General features: G+C 36.5%; 1 protein-coding gene across 3 annotated transcripts in view; it reads right to left on the bottom strand.

Annotated features, from left to right (window-relative positions):
• Positions 1–622: 622 nt before the first annotated feature.
• Positions 623–21,610, bottom strand: part of PIK3C2G (phosphatidylinositol-4-phosphate 3-kinase catalytic subunit type 2 gamma) — a 342,287-nt gene continuing 321,299 nt past the window's right edge. For all 3 annotated transcript variants that reach the window (XM_059082718.1, XM_059082719.1, XM_059082720.2), the window contains 2 exons: positions 10,532–10,657; positions 623–775 (listed from right to left, as the gene is read on the bottom strand). In XM_059082718.1, coding sequence (XP_058938701.1) covers positions 623–775; positions 10,532–10,657 — 279 coding nt within the window. The remainder of the gene's footprint in view (positions 776–10,531; positions 10,658–21,610) is intronic.

The raw sequence follows: 21,610 nt of genomic DNA, 5'->3' as shown, positions 1-21,610 counted from the left end.
TGGAAAATACACTTAAAGTATTGCTTTTAACTGTAGGCACATGAAACGTGAATGCACGTTTGATTTAAAAGACACATTAAATGTCCTTTTTTATTTTATACATTGAATTTTACACAATCAATTAGAAAAAAGGTTCTAAGAAAACAATGAAACACAGGTAGAGAATAAATAACTATAAAAGACTGATTCTGATTTATTTTCTTTGTGTCCTTAGTACACCATCATGCTACCTTTTTTTAAAAAAAAATTATTTATTTTTGGCTGCGCTGGGTCTTCGTTGCTACGAGAGGGCTTTCTCTAGTTGCTGCAAGCGGGGGTTACTCTTCATTGCGGTGCATGGGTTTCTCATTGTGGTGGCTTCTCTTTGCGGAGCACAGGCTCTAGACACGCGGGCTTCAGTAACTGTGGCGCCTGGGTTTAGTTGCTCCGCGGCATGTGGGATCTTCCCGGACCACGGATCAAACCCGTGTCCCCTGCATTGGCAGGTGGATTCTTAACCACTGCACCACCAGGGAAGTCCCCACCATGCTATCTTTGATAACAAAAATGTCCTGATCTTGTGATAGAGAGGCCCCAAAGTGAAAGAAATACGAGTAATGAATGCGTATGTTCATAGCAATGCTTAAATTATACTGTTTCCTAGTGGATACCATTTTTCTTCCTTGAGTGGGACACTACAGAGTTGGATATTAATTGCTCCTACAAAGGTGGTTTTGCTCTTTACAATAAGCATTAAGACATGTCCTTGGAGCTCTGTGACTTCATCATATACTACCTAAAAAGGGAGACAATAATGAGAATATAAATCAGATACGCTTAAATGCATCTTTTAAAAAATACTGCTTTTAACAAAAATATTTACACACTGATATCTTGTACCTTGGACTGGATAGGTTAATGTTAGAATCTTTCATTTCTAACTCTAATTCTGAAGAGCTAAAGGTTCTGCTAACATAAAGGAGTTTAATGACAGAATATTTCTCTAAGAAGCTTAGAATTTACTCTGATTCCATTAAAAATTGTCTATCCCAAATTTAATAAGACTGTAAATCATTCTCTAGGAATAAATTTAAATACCTGTCACCTTTCAACTGTCCTTGGATTTACTGTGCAACATGGGACCTTGAACACTATCTTTCTTTGTTGAAGGCTAATGAGGAAAGCAGACCAATCTCCATGATTTCCTTGTGTTAATTTAATGTAGTACAGTATTTCCTTCTACATGTGAAGCAGTCGCTCTATGGTTACTTTATTTTAAATTGTTTAATTTTTAGTTATGAAAATATATGCTCATTAAATAAAATATGGGGATGAAACAAAAAAAGAATTAAAAAGAAAGGAAAAATGTCTTTCTACCATTAGGAGATAATTACAGTTAATATTTTGATGTGTTTTTTGTTTTCTATATATAATTACTTTTTAAGAATCTGAGCTGTAATTATGTTGTGTGTATAGCTTTGTGTTTTTCTCTTTTTCACTTACTAGTCATGTAACTATTTTTAAAAAAGAGAGCTGTTCAACTGTGTTTTATAATATCCAAGAAGTAAGTCACAGGCATTACCACTGGGTGCCTGCAGTGGTAAAGAAGCTTTAAAAGTGTAGTACTATCAAGAAATTAGTTATACATCAAAGGATGGGCGAGCTGTGTATAGACCCAACATGGTTGCCAAGGAAACGCCTTATAACACATTTGGAGGAGTTTCGTATGATGATACAAACATGCTTGCTTTTTACAGCTGAACTACAAGATAGAAAGAAGCATTCTCTGTATATTCAAAAAAGAATCAGAGGAAACAAATAGAGAGGAAAGGCCTTGGAATCCACTGCGAGGCCTGCTCAGTGTGTATGGATGCAATTTCTAGCCCATCATACCGTATTTGCCTACCATTTACGAACCCATTAATTTATCAATGAAATTCCATTCAAGATCAATCTGTAAGCTGCTCTGAACAGTGATCTACTTATCAAGTAAATAATAATTCAGTCAAGGGAATGAGATACAATATAATATGCGAATCCAGTCTACCCTGCTTCGTGTGACATCTCCTGGCTACCAACTCTTCCAGAATCCTGCTCCCATTCCAGACAGGAGATTACCTTTTAAGTTTCTTAGGACAGCTTATTCAAATTATCCCATTTAATTTATTGAGTTCCCCTGGATAGTAAACAATTTTAAGGGCTGCCTTAAAACTTTCAAAAGCCTACCAATGGGGCTTCCCTGGTGGCGCAGTGGTTGAGAATCCGCCTGCCGATGCAGGAGACACGGGTTCGTGCCCTGGTCCGGGAAGATCCCACATGCCGCGGAGCAACTAAGCCCGTGAGCCATGGCCGCTAGGCCTGCGCGTCCGGAGCCTGTGCTCCACAACGGGAGAGGCCACAACAGTGAGAGGCCCGCATACCGCAAAAAAAAAAAAAAAGCCTACCAATGTAATTCATCTTTCATCGCAAAGCGCTGCTCAACGTGGACTCCGTGCACCACTCTTGGCTCCTGAACGCTTATCTTCCCAGGACTTCAGAGTTAAGCTCCTTTCCTTTTCTCTACAGTGGTTATTTTGAACTGTCTAAATTATCCTCCATTTTCCTCCCCACAACACGTTTAGCAGATGAATTTATCTCCTATTTTACAGAGAAAAATAGACGAAAGGGCCCTCGAAGTGTTAGTGTATATGAAGAAAAATGGAATAATTCTAAGCATTAGGCCTTTGGAAAAGTCTGGCTTAAGAACTCTGTGAATCATATAAATTAGTGCTAAAGATGTAACTTTCTAAGAAACATATCAGTATCAATGATTCATATGTATATAAATCTGTTGTCAACTCCAGTTCTTCCTCCATTTACAATGGGGTTACATCCTGATAAACCTATGGTAAGTTGAAATTATTGTAGCCGAAAATGCATGTAATATGCCTAACCCACCAAACATCATAGTTTAGCCTAACTACATTAAACGTGCTCAGAATGTCTCATGTAATTTATTGAATACTGTACTGAAAGTGAAAGACGGAATGGTTGTCCGATACCAAATGGTTGTAAGCGTATTGGCTATTTACTCTCGTGATTGTGTGGCTGACTGGGAGCTGTGGCTCAGCATCAGGAAAGAGTATCCTACCTGGGAAAAGAGCAAAATTCAAAATTTGAAGTATGGTTTCTACTAAATGTATATCTCTCTTGCACCATCGTAAAGTAAAAAAAAATTCAGGTTGAGCCATCCTAAGTTGGGGGCCATCTGAATGTGTTTTCTCATTCGAATATGGTGATAATAATATTTACCTTCTGGCATTGTGAGAAAGGATAAAATGAGATAATGAATATAAGCCTTATTACAAAGTCTGATACATAGTAAACATTAATAATTACAGCTGAAAAAGAGCCATCAAATACACAAAAAAAGAACAGTTGTTTCTTGGTATTTTGCCTTCCCGGACTGGAGATAACAGTTGTACACAAAATTGAGTCTCCCAGGTATTTAACAAGCGGAAATTTTTTTTTTTTTTTTTTTTTTTTTGCCGTACGCGGGCCTCTCACTTTTGTGGCCTCTCCCGTTGCGGAGCACAGGCTCCGGACGCGCAGGCTCAGCGGCCACGGCTCACGGGCCCAGCCGCTCCGCGGCATGTGGGATCTTCCCAGACCGGGGCACGAACCCGTGTCCCCTGCATCGGCAGGCGGACTCTCAACCACTGCGCCACCAGGGAAGCCCCAAGCTGAAATTCTTTAATAAATGACAGGAATTAATTGCCTTCCTGGTTAAAATACAAACACTTGAACTCCAAAGTTTATATTACTTTATGGATTTTTTTCCCCATGCTTCATTATGCAAAAGCTATTTTCTTGAAAGTGACTGAGGTTTTATAAACATGTAATCATTGTACATTATGGAAGATATATATATATATATATATATATATATATATATATGTTCTAATTGCTTTACTGCATCCATAACGTTGTTTAAAACAATAAGCACTTTTTTCTTCCAATGCAATGAATAATTAGTGGGCAATGCTAGAGAAGTACACAGATGATTATATTCTTTGAGTCTTTTCACCAAATGATTTAATATGTATTCTGCCTTAACATAAACAGAACCAAAAATGCACACCTCTTTTAATTTCACTTTATAATACTTTTTACCCATAGGCATGTGTCAAGTCTTCATTGCCTTCTGACAAACATTGAATTTGTAGGTCTGAAATTGTCACATCAAGTAGAGAAACACTGTTTAGGATAATTAATTAAGTAGGATAATATCTAAGAAAGGAATACAATGTAAACTATTATATATAGAATGGATAAACAATAAGGTCCTACTGTATAGTACAGGGAACTATATTAAATATCCTGTGATAAACCATAATGGAAAAGAGTATTTAAAAAAGAATGTCTATATGTGTGTAACTGAGTCACTTTGCTCTACAGCAGAGATTTGCAGAACATTGTAAACTGGCTATACTTCAATAGAGAAAAAGAAAGGAATACAATGTACAACATACATTGACTATAACAATATAATTCTGTTTTAAAACAGAATCTGTATTTCTAGTGAATCATTTAAAAAATAATGGTTCTTAACCAGATGCCAAAGGTCATGGAGTAGAAAGAGCACTGGCACTGGAGTCAGAATCCCAGCTCTGCTTATTAAAGGCTGTAGGGCAATTCCAGGAGCGCTCCGACCATCAGCCCTGCGCCATCCTGAGCCCAGTCATGTCTACCACAGGGATTTTTATGTGAGGGGTTTTTAGGAAGACTGCTGGCACCCGTTGGGAGTGACTCTGGGAAGTGTCAAGGTGACAAGCTTGGCCCTGTATCAGAGCTTTCCTATCTGCAGGGTGGATACTAAAGGGACACTTGGCAGTGGTCCTGACCCAGCCTCTCTCAGAATATTAGGGAGAAAGAGGGTTATGAATAACAGTTGAAAGAACTATTTTCATGAAAAGCTTTTTAAGGTGATGCGATGTAATATTCACTTTGTATTCCTCTAAGAGATTTCTATAAGAAGGGGAGTGAGGTGGTTCTCTCCCACTTCCCAGACCGTTGCCTGGCTTTGGCAGTTTGAGAAATCCCAGAGTGGCTGATGTAGCAGTACGCAGGAAGCAAAGCAGGGGGAGAAGTTAAGAACAAGGTAGGTGCCATGTGATAACTTACCGGGCTCCTTAGAAAGCACATAGGGTTGGCCCCCTGTATCCATGGGTTCTGCATCCATGGATTCAATCAACCACAAATCAAAAATATTCAGGAAAAAATTTCAGAATGTTCCCCAAAGGAAAAGTTGAATTTCTAGCAACTATTTACATAGCATTTACATTGTATCAAGTATTATGGGTAATCTAGAGATGATTTAAAGTATACGGGAGGATGTGCATAGGTTATATGCAAATATTATGCCATTTTATATAAAGCACTTGGACATCCATGAATTTTGGTATACTCGGGGCTCCTGGAACCAATCTCCCTGCAGATACAAAGGGATGAGGGACGACTGTATAAGGTGTTGCTAAGAATGCACAGGAATAATTGAGGGATTTGGCACAGAGATGGGGGGGTTTATATCACAGCTGAGGGGGAGAGGAAGTAAAACCACAGTTTAAACTGCTGCACTTTTTTTGCATTTCTTATAAAGATTCTTTTATTGATACACAGCATAATGGGAGAAAAATTAAGATACTGTTAGTGTTTTTCTTCTCATGGCTTTCTAAATTCAACCAGCTTCCCTGTCAAATTTGTTTATATGATGATCATTGCTATTAGTCACTTATCCATACACTAATTCACATTTCCTCTCATTTGGGTTATGTATAAATTGGAGTTTGCTATGCATAGACTATGAACTACTGTTTTTGAAACAATTTTAAATGTGTTCAATGTATAAACACTGTGTGTCCAAGCTACAAGTATGGGCTGATGGAGAAAAGTATTGCAGTGATTTTTAATCAATGGGCCATGAATGTGTGAGGACTCAGAATTATTGCAAGCCATGAGACAATTTATGGACACAGCAAGCATCATAAAATAATCTCCACACATGTGCATTTGCTACTGGTTTTTATAGTACATATAGCTTGAGATAAATAAAACACAAATTTATTTAAACTCCTGGATTGTTAGTGGCTTTTCATCCTTATGTGTTTCCTTAGATACAAATGCTGAAGTACAGCATGCAGTCTGAGAAATTTCTTGATATTGATGTAGGGGGTCTTATACCCAGAACATATGGAAACTAGGGATATATAGTTGGGAGGTGTACACCTCTAGCTGTTGACATCGTGACAAATAATAAAATGTCAAAATATATTTCCTTACTAAAGTATCTATTATTTGAATATATATAAATGTTTGATAGTTTTACATTTTATACATGTACACATAAAGTGTCACTTATAAAACTATCCCAAATATTTAATTCCACAAATCTTTTTAGAAGTAGCTAAGTTTCAAAGATACTAAGAAACATACGACATTTTCCTTGTCCTCAAGAAGTTTTCAATGTACTAGAAGAAAGAGGTCTGTGTAGGAATAAATAAGAAATGGTAAATGTGGCGTAAGAGGCAGGGAAGAGAGACTGGCTCACAGAGTCCATATCTGAGGTGAACCTCAGAGTTGGCAGAGAAGGGCAGGAGGGAGCTCTATCACAGAGGTCATAGGGATTATGCAGGAAATGACAAGCTGTCTGATGTGACTTGAGAATATGACTAAGTATGGGGCAATGGAAGGGCATGAGCAAACAAATGTTACTTATTTTTATCAAAGGTGCAAAAGACATTTAACAAAGGAAGAATTGCTTTTTCAATAAATGGTGCTGAAATAACTGACATTCGTAGGCAAAAAAAAGTGAACCTCAACCTAAGCCTCACGCTTTCTTCAAAAATCAACTAAAAATGAATAATGGACTTAGATGTAAAATGTAAAACTATAAAACATTTAGAAAAAATATAGGAGAAAATCTTTAGAACTTAGTGCTAGGTGAAGAGTTCTTAGACTTGCCACCAAATATGCAGTCTACAAAAGAAAAAAAAATGGATAAACTGGGTCTCATCAAAATTGAAAATTTTTACTCTGAAAAACCCTGAGAAAAGGAGGAAAAGTCAAACTACAGACTGGGAGAAAATATTTGCAAACCACACATCTGACAAAGGATCATAATCCATAGTATATAAAGAATCTCAAAAGTCAACAGTAAAAATGAGTAAAAATGCAAACTAATTAGAAAATGAACAAAGACACGAAGAGACATTTCATGAAAGAGGGTATGCAGATGGTAAATAAGCACATGAAAAAAATTCAGCATCATTAGCTACTAGATAAATGCAAATTAAAACCACAATGAGCTATCCCTCTATACCTTTCAAAAGAACTAAAATTAAATATAGTGATAACACTAAATGCTGACAAAGATGTAGAGAAATTGGCACAAACATTGCTGGTGAGAGTGTAAATGGTATAGAAAAGGAGTTTGACAGTCTCTTGAAAAACTATGTACAGCATTACCGTATACCCCAGTAATTACATCTTGAGAATTTGCTTAGAGAAATTACAACTTATGTTTACACAAAAACCTATATATCAATGTGCACAGCAGCTTTTGTGTGCAATAGCCCCAAGCCAGAAATAACCCAAATGTCCTTTAATCGGTAAACAGTTAAAGAAACTGTCGTACCTCCATGCCATGACTACTACTTAGCAGTGAAAATGAACAAACTATTGATACATGCAGCCACTTGGATGGATCTCTAGGGAACTATGGTAAGTGAAAATGTAACAAACTGTATGATTCCATTTACAGAACATTTGAAATGACACAGTTATAGAGATAGAGAATAGATTAATAGTTGCCAGGGCTTGGGGATGGGGCATTAGAGGGAGAAGAGTGTCTGTGGCTATAACAGGGTAGCACCAGGAATCACTGTGATGTAATGTTCTGTACCTTGACTGTGGGGATGATCACACAAAACTACACGCGTGATATAAATGCACAGAACTAAACATGCACACATATACAGAAGAACACACGTAACACTGGAGAAATCGGAATACGGTCAGTGGACCGTATCAATGTCCACTTCCTGGCAGTGATATCGCCAGTAGTCAGGCAAAGTGTTACCATTGCAGGAAAGTGGTTGAAGCGTACTTGAATTCTCTACATATTATTTCTTCCAACTGCTTGTGAATCTACAATTACCTCAAAACAAAAATTTTTTTGAAAAAGTATATAAGGATGATATTGCTCCAGAGACAACTCAGGAAAATTACTGAGTCAAATTTGAAAGGCTGTGAATGCCACACTTGGGATTTGGATATTATTCAGTAGGCAGTAAGGAACATTTGAAAAAAGTTAAGTAGGAGGATAATAAATATGAGTAGTTTTTGACACCTTAGATAGAGATTTGAATGATTTAATTGAAAAACAAGATAGGAGGCTCTTATATTAGCCGAAGTTGCAACGTCTTCAAACAAAGAAGTAGCGATGGGACACAGAGGAGAAGATGGATTGAAGAGGCAGGTGGCTGCACAAGTAGAACTGACAAAACTTAGGGATTAACTGGATTTGTGAGTGAGGGAGAGGGTGATGTCATTAGAAAGTTTCTTCCTAGGAGATGGCAAACAGAGGAGGAAAGCCTGATTTCCCTGGTGGCGCAGTGCTTGAGAATCTGCCTGCCAGTGCAGGGGACACAGGTTCGAGCCCTGGTCTGGGAAGATCCCACATACCGTGGAGCCACTGGGCCCGTGAGCCACAACTACTGAGCCTGTGCGTCTGGAGCCCGTGCTCCGCAACAAGAGAGGCCGCGATAGTGGGAGGCCTGCGCACTGCAATGAAGAGCAGCCCCCGCTCACCGCAACTAGAGAAGCCCTCGCACAGAAACGAAGACCCAACACAGCCAAAAATAAATAATTTTTTTTTTTTTTTAAAGTGCATAGGAGGCATCCTAAAGGGGCTCTTTAATAATCAGGTAGAAGTACAGGTTTAAAGCTTGGGAGAGAAGCCAGCATTTGAGGAATAAATTCAGAGGCAACCTACAAGTGATAAATGAAAATCTGTAGATACATAAGATACTTCTGAGTGTATATATCAAGAGATGAGGGTAGGTCATGGAACTCCAGCAAATATTTTCAGAGGAAAAATGGCAATGAAGGAAAAAGAGTGGTTAGAGAAGATAGAAGGGAATTAAGAAAAGGTAGAACTCAATGAAGTCAGAAAGAGAAAAACAAATACTGTATAATATTGCTTATATGTGGAATCTAGAAAAATGGTACAGATGAACTTATTTGCAAAGCAGAAATAGAGACACTGATGTAGAGAACAAATGTATGGACACCAAGTGGGGTAAGGACAGGTGGGATGAACTGGGAGATTGGGACTGACATGTATACACTACTATGTATAAAATAGATAACTAATGAGAACCTACTGTATAACACAGGGAACTCTACTCAATGCTCTGTGGTGACCTAAATGGGAAGGAAATCCAAAAAAGAGGGGATATATGTAATACCTATAGCTGATTCACTTTGCTGTACAGCAGAAACTAACACAACATTGTAAAGCAACTATACACCAATAAAAATTAATTATGTTGATTAAAAAAAGAGAAAAGGTAGAACTTAAGAAGCAAAAGGGAGGTGTAAAGAAAGAGGAAGCAGTTAATAGTGCTGCCATCTAACTGTTCCGGAGAGGAGAGCCTGATGGCTCATTGGATTGAGCAATTAGGAGTCTTTTGACGTCATTTGAACAAAACAGCATCAGTCAAGGTCAGAATCCACATTGCAAAGGATTAAAGGGTGAGAAGGAAGTGATGAACTGAGAGCAGGAAATGTGTTAATTTTGCAAAAGTTTGGAGGTGATAGTGAGGGAAAGAAAATTTGGATGCTTTAGAAAGGCTGACTTGAAGAGTTTGTTTTGTTTTGTTTTTTTTAAGATTTCTGAGTTGAGGAGCCAGTGGATGAGATAGCCTTAAGAAAAGGTGAGCAAATAATTAAGTGAGCAAGGTACAGAGGAGATGGGAAAGGATGGAATCAGAATAAATGTAGGGTTTGCCTTAGAAATAGATGTTCAAATCATATACTACAAATGAATTAGCTATATATAATATAAATTAACTTCAATATAATTTGTACTTTGTACTTCTTTATTTTTTTTCAGTTTTTCAAAAGAGATTTTATAAAGTTTATTGCTATACACAGGTTAGACTATGATAAAGTTATTAGGTAAGGAAAAACAGGTAGAGAAAAACTTGTTAGAGAAAATAAGGTAGAGTCAGGGAGAATGTTAGTAGGTGAAACAAATGCTGTAAAATCTTGGGCTCTTGCTGGAGGCTAGCCCCAATTTGAAAATTGGTTCATAAGCACTTTGAAAGCAGTATCTGTATTTTCCAGTTCCTATAGCATCAAGAACAGTGATCGGCAGACAGTGGCTATTTTGGGAAATGTCTTCCCTTTATGGAATAATGCTGCCAATTACTGTAAATTTTCCATATTTGGTTAAGCTGAAAAATGGTAAGAAAAATACAAAACGACTGGACAAGAGTTGACTCATACTTACAATTTCATTGTAAGTGGGGTCGGTACATTTTGGAACAGATTTTGTTTTCCTCCTCCGAACTTCACTGGGATACGGTAAAAGATAAAATTCAACATGTGCACTGGGCGTGGAGCCATCTGGGAGATGCTGCAAAGGAAAATGGCTATAAATATTAATGTGCATCACTATTAAAGAACCCAAGTACACAGCTACTAAATATCTAGACCAAAGGCAGGATCAAGATTTATTACAGTCACTGTTTATCAGAAAATAAGAGAACAATCAAAAGAAATACATCATTGCTCAAAAATAATCTCAAAATACAGTTTAAAAGAATAAAACTGTCCATCTTAAATTAAGTGTTGTGTCAGAGAACTACATTTAAAAGTCCACTAAATGTGATTGGCTTTAGCTTTTTATAGTAAAAACTAAATTTGCATTTTTTTAAATTGGAGTATAATTGCTTTGCAATGTTGTGTTAGTTTTTGCTGTACAATGAAGTGAATCAGCTATATGTATACATAGATCCCCTCCCTCTTGGACCTCCCTCCTACACATCTAGGTCATCACAGAGTACCGAGCTAAGCTTCCTGTGCTTTATAGCATGTTCCCACTAGCTAAATTTGCATTTTTGACAGAAATGGTCAAGAGATGAATACAACCCACAGGCAGAGACAGGAACTGAGTGCCTAAGGAGACTGTACACCACTTGAAAATAAATAATTCAAGTTTAGCACATAAGATGTAGCATTTAATGATATGTAAATGCATATTATATAATATCACATTTTCAAACAAAAATATCAATTAGACCTACAAGTTTAATATACTTATAAGACTGTAAGAGTTATAATAATTTTATTACCTAAATTATCCTCCAATATATTGGATAATCCTTTTAAAATTGTGCTCTGTGGGGCTCCCAAAGTTGCCTAAGTTGCTGCCTGGTGGGTAGATCAGTGATGCCCAATGAGTAGATCTCTGGACCCCCTCTCTCTAGTTTATCCTAACACCCCTGCTCCCCCATCCTGGTTTCAGAATGTCTCTCTTCCTTTTCCACTTTTTTCTTATGGATATTTTTATTCCTTAATAAATTTGAAGAATGAGTATACTGTTTTAAAAATTTGGAAACCACTGTACTTCAGAGAAATGGGTTCTATCTTTGTGACCAAATGGAGAACAAATTGTACTAAAAAACTATGCATATCTAGTTTGAGAAAATGAGAAATGCTTGTGTAATTTATATTTAAGTGGACGATTTGAAAGTCACAATTGAGGAATTAAATGGTTCTCTTAGTGAATACATTCTAACTATTAAATCAGGAGTTTCCAACAAATATTTTTTATATTCTGAATCACAGCACCATTCACTTGCAAACATCCAGTGACACCCCCAATGTCGTTAGCTTTAATTTTACATCTTTCTTTGGCATTCAAAACAGCATATTGGAAAGTAAGAACGTGACATATATTATTTTAGGACTAACTTTTATTCCGTTTTAATTTACATGGTAAAAATTATGTCATTGGGAAAATCTGGCTCTGTATTATTATTCGCAAATTAGATAAAATACATCTGGACACACCCACATGTCAAAACGCTAAGATTGTCAAACCTGCTGCTTTAGATGGTGCTCAAGGTATCCCTGTCCCACACGAAACCCTCCCCCAGGAGAAGCTCTGAAATGTATCAATGGCACAATGGAATTTTCTGTGATACAGAAAAAAACTGCTATTAATATTTGAGAGTTGATTTGTGTGTGTGTGTGTGAAAAATGAAGGGAGAAAAGTGTTTTTGCTCTGTGTAATTGTCTCTCTTTTCTACCACTGGGCACTGGGCTTGAGGATACCATACCTATAATCATTGTATGTTTCATCTTAGTGGTTAGAATCATGGTTCTGGAAAAGGACTTTTTGGTTGCAATCTGGGCCTCCAAATATCCCAGCTACGTGGCTTTTGGTAGATAACTTTTCTGTGGATCAGTTTCCTAACCTGTTAAATGAGGATAAAGGTGATATCTGTCTCAAAGCATTCAAAAAATTAAATAAAATAAACCATGTAATGTGAGTATAGTGCCTGAAATAGAGTAAGAGTCAATAAATGCTTGTTACTATTTTTATTTTCGATAAATTGAACAAGAATACACTACATGCATTGATTGGACAAGATATGCCTAATGTACTAGGACATTTATGAGCAGGGTTTCTCAATCTTGGCACTAGTGGCATTTGGGGCCAAATGATTCTTTGTTGTAGGGGGCTGTTGTGTGCATTGAGGATGTTTAACAGCATTACTGACCTCTACCTACCAGACTGCAATAGCACCATCCTCCCAGCTGTGACACCAGAAATGTCCCCAGCCATTGCTAAACGTCCCCTGGGGAGCAAAACTGACCCCAGTTGAGAACCACTGAAAACTCCCAAATAAGAATCTGTAATTCATCCTTAGGATCCCAGCCTAGTGACCTGTAAAGAGTTTTACAAGTACCTTATACTCTAAACAAAATCTATCTTCTACCTTTCCTCACCACTCCAAAACAGATTTTTTCACCTTGTTAAAATTGCATTAAATGACACAATTTCATTTCTCCAGTGTCTCCCTTGTCATTGATTTTCAAATCCAAGTATGTACCAATTTCAACATCCTTCCTTTTTGCCCTAGTTCATCTGTCACCACAGATCTTTATTTCCTAACTTATAATTAGATTTTTAATTACTTTTTTATAATACTATAAATAATTACTTTTTTATGCCCCAGTCTTCCCACTTCATTTCTTCATTCATCCTGTATATCACTGTTGCATTTAACCTTCCTGTAAAGCTGCTTTGATCCTGTCACTTTCCTTCTCAAAACATTCAAGGAGTCCACTGAGGAATAAACTCCCAATCACAGAAGGGAAAAAGTGTTTTGTATACCAGCCTTCACCAAGCATTTAGCAATGAAAGGTTTGGGCTTCTGTTTCCAATTAGTGTCTGACAAGGTCCTTGAATATCCTGTTGTTTTCAGAAGAACAGAACAATTTAAGTCAGGGATGCATTCGATCTGAGCAGCACACTGAGTGTGTCCTCCGCGGCTGTAAGTGCAGACATGGGTTTCTTTTTAAGAGAATCCTTTCTCCCCCTAGAGCAGCTGTCTTATCAACACTTTTTCTTCTTCCTCTTCTTACTGGCACTGTATCCTGCTCCTTAAAGATCTCATCTAATTTCTTAAAGAGAGCACTAGGTGTCTTTTCATCAATACTTCTCATTTTACTGTTTGCCCTTATGTTTATGTGAATTAAATTTTATTTTAAAATGATTAAATAGCTCCTACTTGTCCATCTTACCCCAGAAATTTTACTCTGGTTGTGTTTTAGACCTTCACAAAGACTTAACACTTTGACTTGAAGAGTCATAAGGCTTGGGGTTACAGAGTTCTTAGTCTGAGGCTCAAACAATGAGAAGTTTCCTTGTGTCACCCAGAGGATGTTTTTATTCACGGTGGATTGAAGTCAAGCAGCACTACCACTTTTTAAAGAATTCTGGCTAATATTTTTACTGTGCTCAGATGATGTGAAGTCATCCAAATTTGCTTTTTTTTTTTTTGCTCAGACTAACTCAGAATTTTATATATTCTAGATTTCCTGTTAAAATGCTTACATTTTCTATGTTTAAAATTGGTTTTATATATGTGTTAGCTTCCTTATGAGATGAGAAATTATTTGAAAGGAAAATCCATGTCTTGTTGTTCCATACTTCCCCTCCCCCCATATTTGCTTTGGGTTTTGCTCCATTGGTTACTGTACCCTACTACCTTAACCCCACCCTCATTTCTTTCTTCCTAAGCTTTCAGTATGTTTCTGAATCTCCAATTAAAAATTTTAAATCCTCACTTGAGATTGGGCTTTCCTTTTACCTTATTCGTTTCTTTCTTTTCATAGCTATGTCTCCCTTACAGCATTCTTTTCTTTTATAGGAGTCCTGTCCCTAACACAGTACTTGGCATATAGTGAATACTCAATAAACAGTTATCAAATGACTAATTAAATGAGCTATATATTCATAGTTCCTAGTTCTTTGAAAGTACTTCATAAGTATTTGCTGAATCATTATTTATAATGCAATATAAAAACCAGAAGTCTTCCTAACTTCCTAAGTTTTAAGTAATTTCTCTTACCTATTGCAATATTTCTTATTGTAACCAAACAATAAAAAGCCCACTGCAGGGTAAAAAAGATGTATCTTGGGGTCTATTTCCAAGGTCTGTCCTAGGTGTTTACCCTGAACTCTAAGCTGTTTGAAGGCATCTCTCTGCTAGAGCTCATCTTCTCAAGCACATCTTTGCATTAGGAATATATGTGTTAAGTTCTGTTTGTTACATCCAATGTCTTAATGCTCCACTTCGAAAACTTTGACTTTATCTCACCTCTCAGATCATGTTACACAATTAGATGCTTACTACATTTTCTTACTCCTTTTTTCTCCATCTGGAGCTAGACTGAATTTGTAACATAATTACTTGTAGTCCTTCTCAGAACGAATCCTTGGTCACCATTTCTTCCTCCCGGAGACTGGATCTGTAATTGCTGTCCTCTTCCTGAGACCGTGTTTACTCTTCTGTGATAGTCCTCTCCACCTCTCCAGACTTCTCCCACTAACTCATTAAAAATCTCCTTAACGATAAGCACAGTGGGTTATTTAAATCTCCTTCTAGGAGCTAATGATGACCTGACAATTTCTTGGGGGCTTAATATATGGTGAAGTGTGAACTAAAGTCATATTTTTGTGCTACATTCCTATGCCATCTCTCAACCTCCTATAAGCTTTCCCCTCCATGTCCTGCTTTGTGGAGTACATGGAAGAAACAGAAAAAGGTACATTCAATTTAATTGGAGGAGTGCTTTATGGGGACCTTTGTGTGGAGGCAGGGAGCGGGACCCGCATTAGCACCAAGCGCTCCCTGCAGAGAAAATAAATATGTCTCATACACGTTTACTACTGTACTATTTTTTTCACATATCAGTAGGTGCTTTTGTTAATACAATTTTATAATTTAAAAACACTACTGCATTTATAGTAGTTTTAAAATTTTGTATTTCTTAAATTTATCAGATAGCAAAAGGACTTTAATGACATCTGAGAAATCAAAATTTTTTTCGTTTGTTTGTTTAAAGAGAGGTCCCTCTAGTTGAAAAGCCTTAGGATATTCTTAGTATTCACTGGTGGAAGAGACTTCTTTCTTAACTGAAGAATGAAATATAGGGGATTCTTAGCTAGGTTATTATTTTAGGTTATAAACATTAAAATTATGTATATTAGTAAATCTTTATTCACAATGTTGACTTCTAAATAATATTGTTAATAATTAAATATACCAATTTTCTGCCTTCATTTCTTGCCTCAGACTGCACACAGCATTTCAAATGGTTTTCAATGCTTTTTTTTATGATCAATGAATGAAAGTATCTTGAATATATGGTTAATTTATCAAAATTGAGAAAAAAAAAAGTAAGCAGTAACATGTTGGTATAAAGACAAAGCAGAATATAAACCATCTCACATCGTAGGGTATGCCAGCAACTCTTTGGTATTTTCATATGAGTATATGAGAAATATATTTATTTTTCATACATAGTAATAATAGCTACCACCTACTGAATATTTAATTTATTTAAAGCACTCTCTTAAAATAATCCTTGAGCCAGTATTGTCTTTATTTTAAGAGGTTTTTCTATAAAGCCTATGCTCTTAACCACTACCCTATACAGACTCTCTACAAAGAATGCAAAGGAAACTGTCAGATTCAAATTAAGAGCATTTCTAGATCAAATTTTATCAGAAACGTGATGAAGGTACATGGTTTAAAAATATCAGACACTTTGGAAACGTCTGTTGATTAATTCGAAGTTTAATTGTATTTAATAGGTTATTATCTTTTTGATGAATAATTTATTAGAATTTTCCATCAAGGTTTTTTAAACTTAAATGTTTCCAATCATAGGATAATATAGGCTTTGGAAGAACTCAACTGACAATGATTAAAATATGATGGGACTATAAAAACCTGAGGTCTATGCCAGAAACAAAACAATAAAAAAGCATTTTCCTCATCTATGTGCCTGCCAAATTTCAGTTCTGAAACTGAGGCTAGCCATCATGAAGAGGGTCTTTTTATAAAATGACAATGTACAACAAAAGTACAGAAGTACAGGGCTTCCCTGGTGGCGCAGTGGTTGAGAATCCGCCTGCCAATGCAGGAGACACGGGTTCGTGCCCTGGTCCGGGAAGATCCCACATGCCGCGGAGCAACTAAGCCCGTGAGCCATGGCCGCTAGGCCTGTGCATCCGGAGCCTGTGCTCCGCAATGGGAGAGGCCACAACAGTGAGAGGCCCGCATACCGCAAAAAAAAAAAAAAAAAAAAAAAAAAAAAAAAAAAAAAAAAAAAAAAAAAAAAGTACAGAAGTACAATAAAAGTGCTTCTGATATGTGGTTTGCTGTATGCTTCAGTTAAAGAAATGGTGGAATGGTCTTTCCAATCTTTCTTTGTGTTAATTAGTATAGAATGGGACGATTTAAGGTATTCATGAATTCAGTTAGGATGGTCTTCTGCTTCATTTCACACCAATTTAAGCCTTTAATAGAACTTTTATCATCAATAGGTGATTTCCAATAATTTTTTAAAAAATTAACTCAAAAATCAAACTGCCATGTGTCTAGCACTTTGGATGGTCTGGGAGAGGACACAGAAAAGTGATAAAAATAGTTTCTGCTTTCAGAGAAATAACAAACTCTTTGGCATGATCATCTGGTGTTTTATACATATATTTACATATATTTACATTTTAATCCTCAACATGATGTAGTTAACAACGAGACAGAAGTCACAGTCTAGTAGATAGAATTCCTTTTCTGACTCAATACATACAGATTGAATTGCTTCTAAAAGTCCAGAATTCTAATTATGGCTCCAGAATTTATCACTGAAGTGTCTTGTTTGAAAAGTTTTTCCATTTCTTAATAACATGTAACAAGTAAGGCATTAAACCTCATTTATTTTTCACAATCTACTCCATAGCAAATACTGAAGAACTGTTTGTAAATTAACTGCTAATTAAAATTTTTTTTTCTTTTCTTTTTTTTTTTTACAATTGCACTGAACCACTCTAAATGATTGCAAATTTCCTAACCCTTAGCCTCTATCCGCAAGTGCTGAGAAAATTGTACAGATAAGAGACAGAATATGTTTTGTTAGAGATTGCTGAGGAATTGTGAAGAACAGATGAAATACTGGAAGATTAGCTTTATGATATTAAATTTGATAGTATGGGAAAAAGATGGATTACAAAAAGCAGAAACTAGTAGTTTAGAGGTAAAATATGAGTTTTTACCCATATACCTCAAATATTTGTCTTGATCCTGTCCAACTAAACAGTTTTATCATGATTTAAATAAAGATATAGATATATGATGTAGAGGTGTTAATAATCTGAATGTTATGGCCAATATGCTGGAACAGATCATCAGGACTGAGTTATGAGGGGCTGGAAGGATGAACTATATCTAAGAAAGTTGAAAACAATAGACTGAATATCAGGTTCTTCTTTTGGGAAACTCACTCTGCAAATCCAGGGTATGAAATTCTTGTTGCTTTCCTTCATTGGAATATGTATTTTTCTTTTGTTGCTGAAGGGTATAATCCATGGCTATAGAATTCTAAGTCGACAGTTCTTTTCTTTCAACACTTTAATGATGTTCCACTGTCTCTCGCTTCAATTTTTTCTTGCCTACATTGTTTCATTGTTCTCCTATATGCCAAGTGTTTTTCTCTAGCTGATTCACTATTTTTTCTTTGTCCTTGGTTTTTAGCAGTTTGAGAATATATAAATGCATGGTTATCTTTGAGTTTTTCCTTTTGGTACTCACTAAGTTACTTAAATTTATAAATTTATGTCCTTCACTAAACTTTGGAAGTTTTGGCCATTATTTCTTCAAATATTTTTCTGCCCCAATCTCTTTCTTCTGTCCTGGGAGTCCAGAAAACAAATGTGACCTAATGTTAGCTCTTTGGGTGTTTTCCCACAGACCCCTAAAATTCTATTCTTTTTTTTCAATCTTTTTTCTCCATGTTCTTTAAACTGGATTATTTCCCTTGATCTATCTTCCAGTTCACCAACCCTTCCTCCCATTATCTCCATTCTTTTCCTGAGTCCCTCAAGCAAGATTTTAAATATTAGATATTTTATATTTCAGTCCTTAAAAGTACATTAGTACTTTTAAAATGAAGTTTATAATTAACTTTAATATAATTAATAGAACATTAAAATAACATAATATTAATATAACATTATATTAGTTTCAGGTGTACAACATAATGATTTGACTATGAAGTCTAGTTTACATCCATCACCACAGAGTTCCAAAATTTTTTTCTTATGATGAGTACTTTTAAGATCTACTCTCACCAACTTTCAAATACACAACACAGTACTGTTAACTATAGTCAGCCTGCTGTACACTATATCCTCGTGACTTATGTATTTTATAACTGATAGATTATACTTTTTGACCACCTTTACCCATTTCACCCCTCCCCCGACCTCTGGCCGTCACCAATCTGTTCTCTGTATCTATGAGCTTGGTTTCATTTTGTCTAGATTCCACATACAAGTGAAATCTAGTGGTATTTTCTTTCTCTGCCTGACTTATTTCACTAAGCATAATGCCCTTAAGGTCCATCCATCCATGATGTCACTAATGACAAGATTTTCTTCTTTTTATGGATGAATAATATTTCATTGTGGGTCTATACAACATTTTCTTTATTCATTCATCTTTTGATGGCCACTTAGATTGCTTCCACACCTTGGCTATAGTAAATAATGCTGCAATAAAAATGGAGGTACACATACCATTTTGAATTAGTATTTTCATTTTCTTTGAATAAATACCCAGAAGTAGAACAGCTGGATCATATGGTAGCTCTATTTTTAATTTCTTGAGGAACCTCCATACTATTTTCCATAATGGTAACACCAATTTACATTTCCACCAATAGTGTACAAGTGTTCCCTTTTCTCCACATCCTTGCCACCCTTGTTATTTCTTGTCTTTTTGATAATAGCCATTCTATATGTGAAGTGATACCTCACTGTGGTTTTGATTAGCATTTTTCTGATGATTAGTGATGTGGAAAACCTTTTCATGTACCTGTTGGCCATCTGGATGTTTTCTTTGGAAAAATGTCTTTTCAGATCATCTGTCCAGTTTTTAATTGGCTTGTTTGGTTTCTTTGCTGAGTTGTATGACGTCTTTGTATATTAGTCCTTTACTAGATATATGATTTGTTAATACTTTCTCCCATTTGGTAAGCTGCCTTTTCATTTTGTTGATGGTTTTCTTTATTGTGCAGAAGCTTTGTAGATTGATATAGTCCCAGTTGTTTATTTTCGCTTTTGTTGCCTTTATTTTTGGTGTCAAATCCAAAAATCATCACTAAGCTCAATGTCAGGGATCCTTTTTCCTATGTTTCTTCTAGGAGTTTTATGGTTTCAAGTCTTATATCCAAGTACTTAATCCATTTTGACTTAACATTTGTGTATGGTATAAGATAGTGGCCCAGTTCCTTTTTTTAGCATGTGACTGTCCAGTTTTCCCAGCACCATTTATTGAAGAGACTGTTTTTCCCCATTGTATGTTTTTGGCTCATTTGCCATAAATTTGTTCTTTCTCAAGATTGCTTTGGCTATTTGTCCTCTTTTGTGGTTTCATACACATTTTATGGTTGTAGGTTCTGTTTCTCTGGAAATGCCATTGGAATATTGATAGGGATTGATTCAATATTGATTGAATCTGCAGATTGCTTTGGGTAGTACGGACATTTAAACAATGTTAATTCTTCCAATCCATGAGTAGGGAATATCTTTCCATTTACTTTTGTTTTTTCAATTTATGTTGGTGTCTTATGGCTTTCTGTGTACAGGTCTTTCACCTCCTTGGTTAAATTTATTCCTAGGTATTTAATTCTTCTAAATGTAGTTACAAGTGGAATTGTTTTCTTAATTTCTCTTTCTGATTGTTCACTATTAGTGTATAGAAACACAAGTGATTTTTTTTTTTAAATTTACATCTTTTAAATCAATTTTGAAGTGTTTTCACACACACATGCACACAAGTTGGCAGGCAACAGTTGTTCTAAGGTAAAACACAGTCACCTTAAACTGTTGCAAGTATTTTCACCCAAGGTTTAAAAATTGTTTATCCTGAACATGAAAACCTGTAACAAATTTAACTTAATTATATAAAACTCGTTACTAGTAGTTTTCCCCTTGCAAAGATCCAAAAAAAAATGTACAAGTAAGTAATATCAGTCACAATGTAATCCTGGATCATCCCCACACCAAAAGAAAGACCCAGGAAAACAAAAACAAACACACTAGTACTTGCCGCCAGCCGCGGCGGATCCTCCAAGTGCAGCAACAATCGACGAGAGGGGGTAGGGAACTGAACGCACCAAGGTATGGGATCAGAAGGGCACAAGCGACTGATGGTTGCAAGGCAAGTTTAATAACAAAGCATAGCCATATATATACCCCTAAAGCAGGGAATTTGCTTAGTCACGCCTTACCGGCATCAGTTGGTTAATTGGCTTCTCGGCTTAGTCACGCCTTATCGGCATCAGCTGGTTGATTGGCTTCTTGGCTTAGTCACGCCTTATCGGCATCAGCTGGTTGATTGGCTTCTCGGCTTCTCCTTCAAAGGCACCAATTTCCCCTCCAGGGTTGCTTTTCCTAGCTTTAGGGAACAACCAGGGACTCCCAGTAACTGAGCAGGTCCCTGGAGCGATTTGGCCAAAGGCCATCTCCTTTTTTACGTTCATACCATAAAGTCCAGGATGCATACCAAGGAGAGTACAATCGGGCCCTGAGGCTTGTGAGGGTCTTAAGGGCGCCTTCCTCAGAGGGCAATGCTCGCCACATTTCCCCCTCTTTTATTTTTTTTACGCTTGATAATGCAATTTCAACCCATACACCTCCGGACGAAGAGCAGCGAGACGGCCAACAATAAAGCGTAATAAACAAGGTAAGGCAATTAACATCAACACTACACATGACCCCACGGTA

The sequence above is a fragment of the Kogia breviceps genome, chromosome 12 (assembly GCF_026419965.1).
Source record: "Kogia breviceps isolate mKogBre1 chromosome 12, mKogBre1 haplotype 1, whole genome shotgun sequence".
In the NCBI taxonomy this organism is placed as follows: Eukaryota; Metazoa; Chordata; class Mammalia; order Artiodactyla; family Physeteridae; genus Kogia; species Kogia breviceps.
Note: the sequence above shows the minus strand (reverse complement) of the source record. Positions and strands in the feature narration are given on the sequence as shown.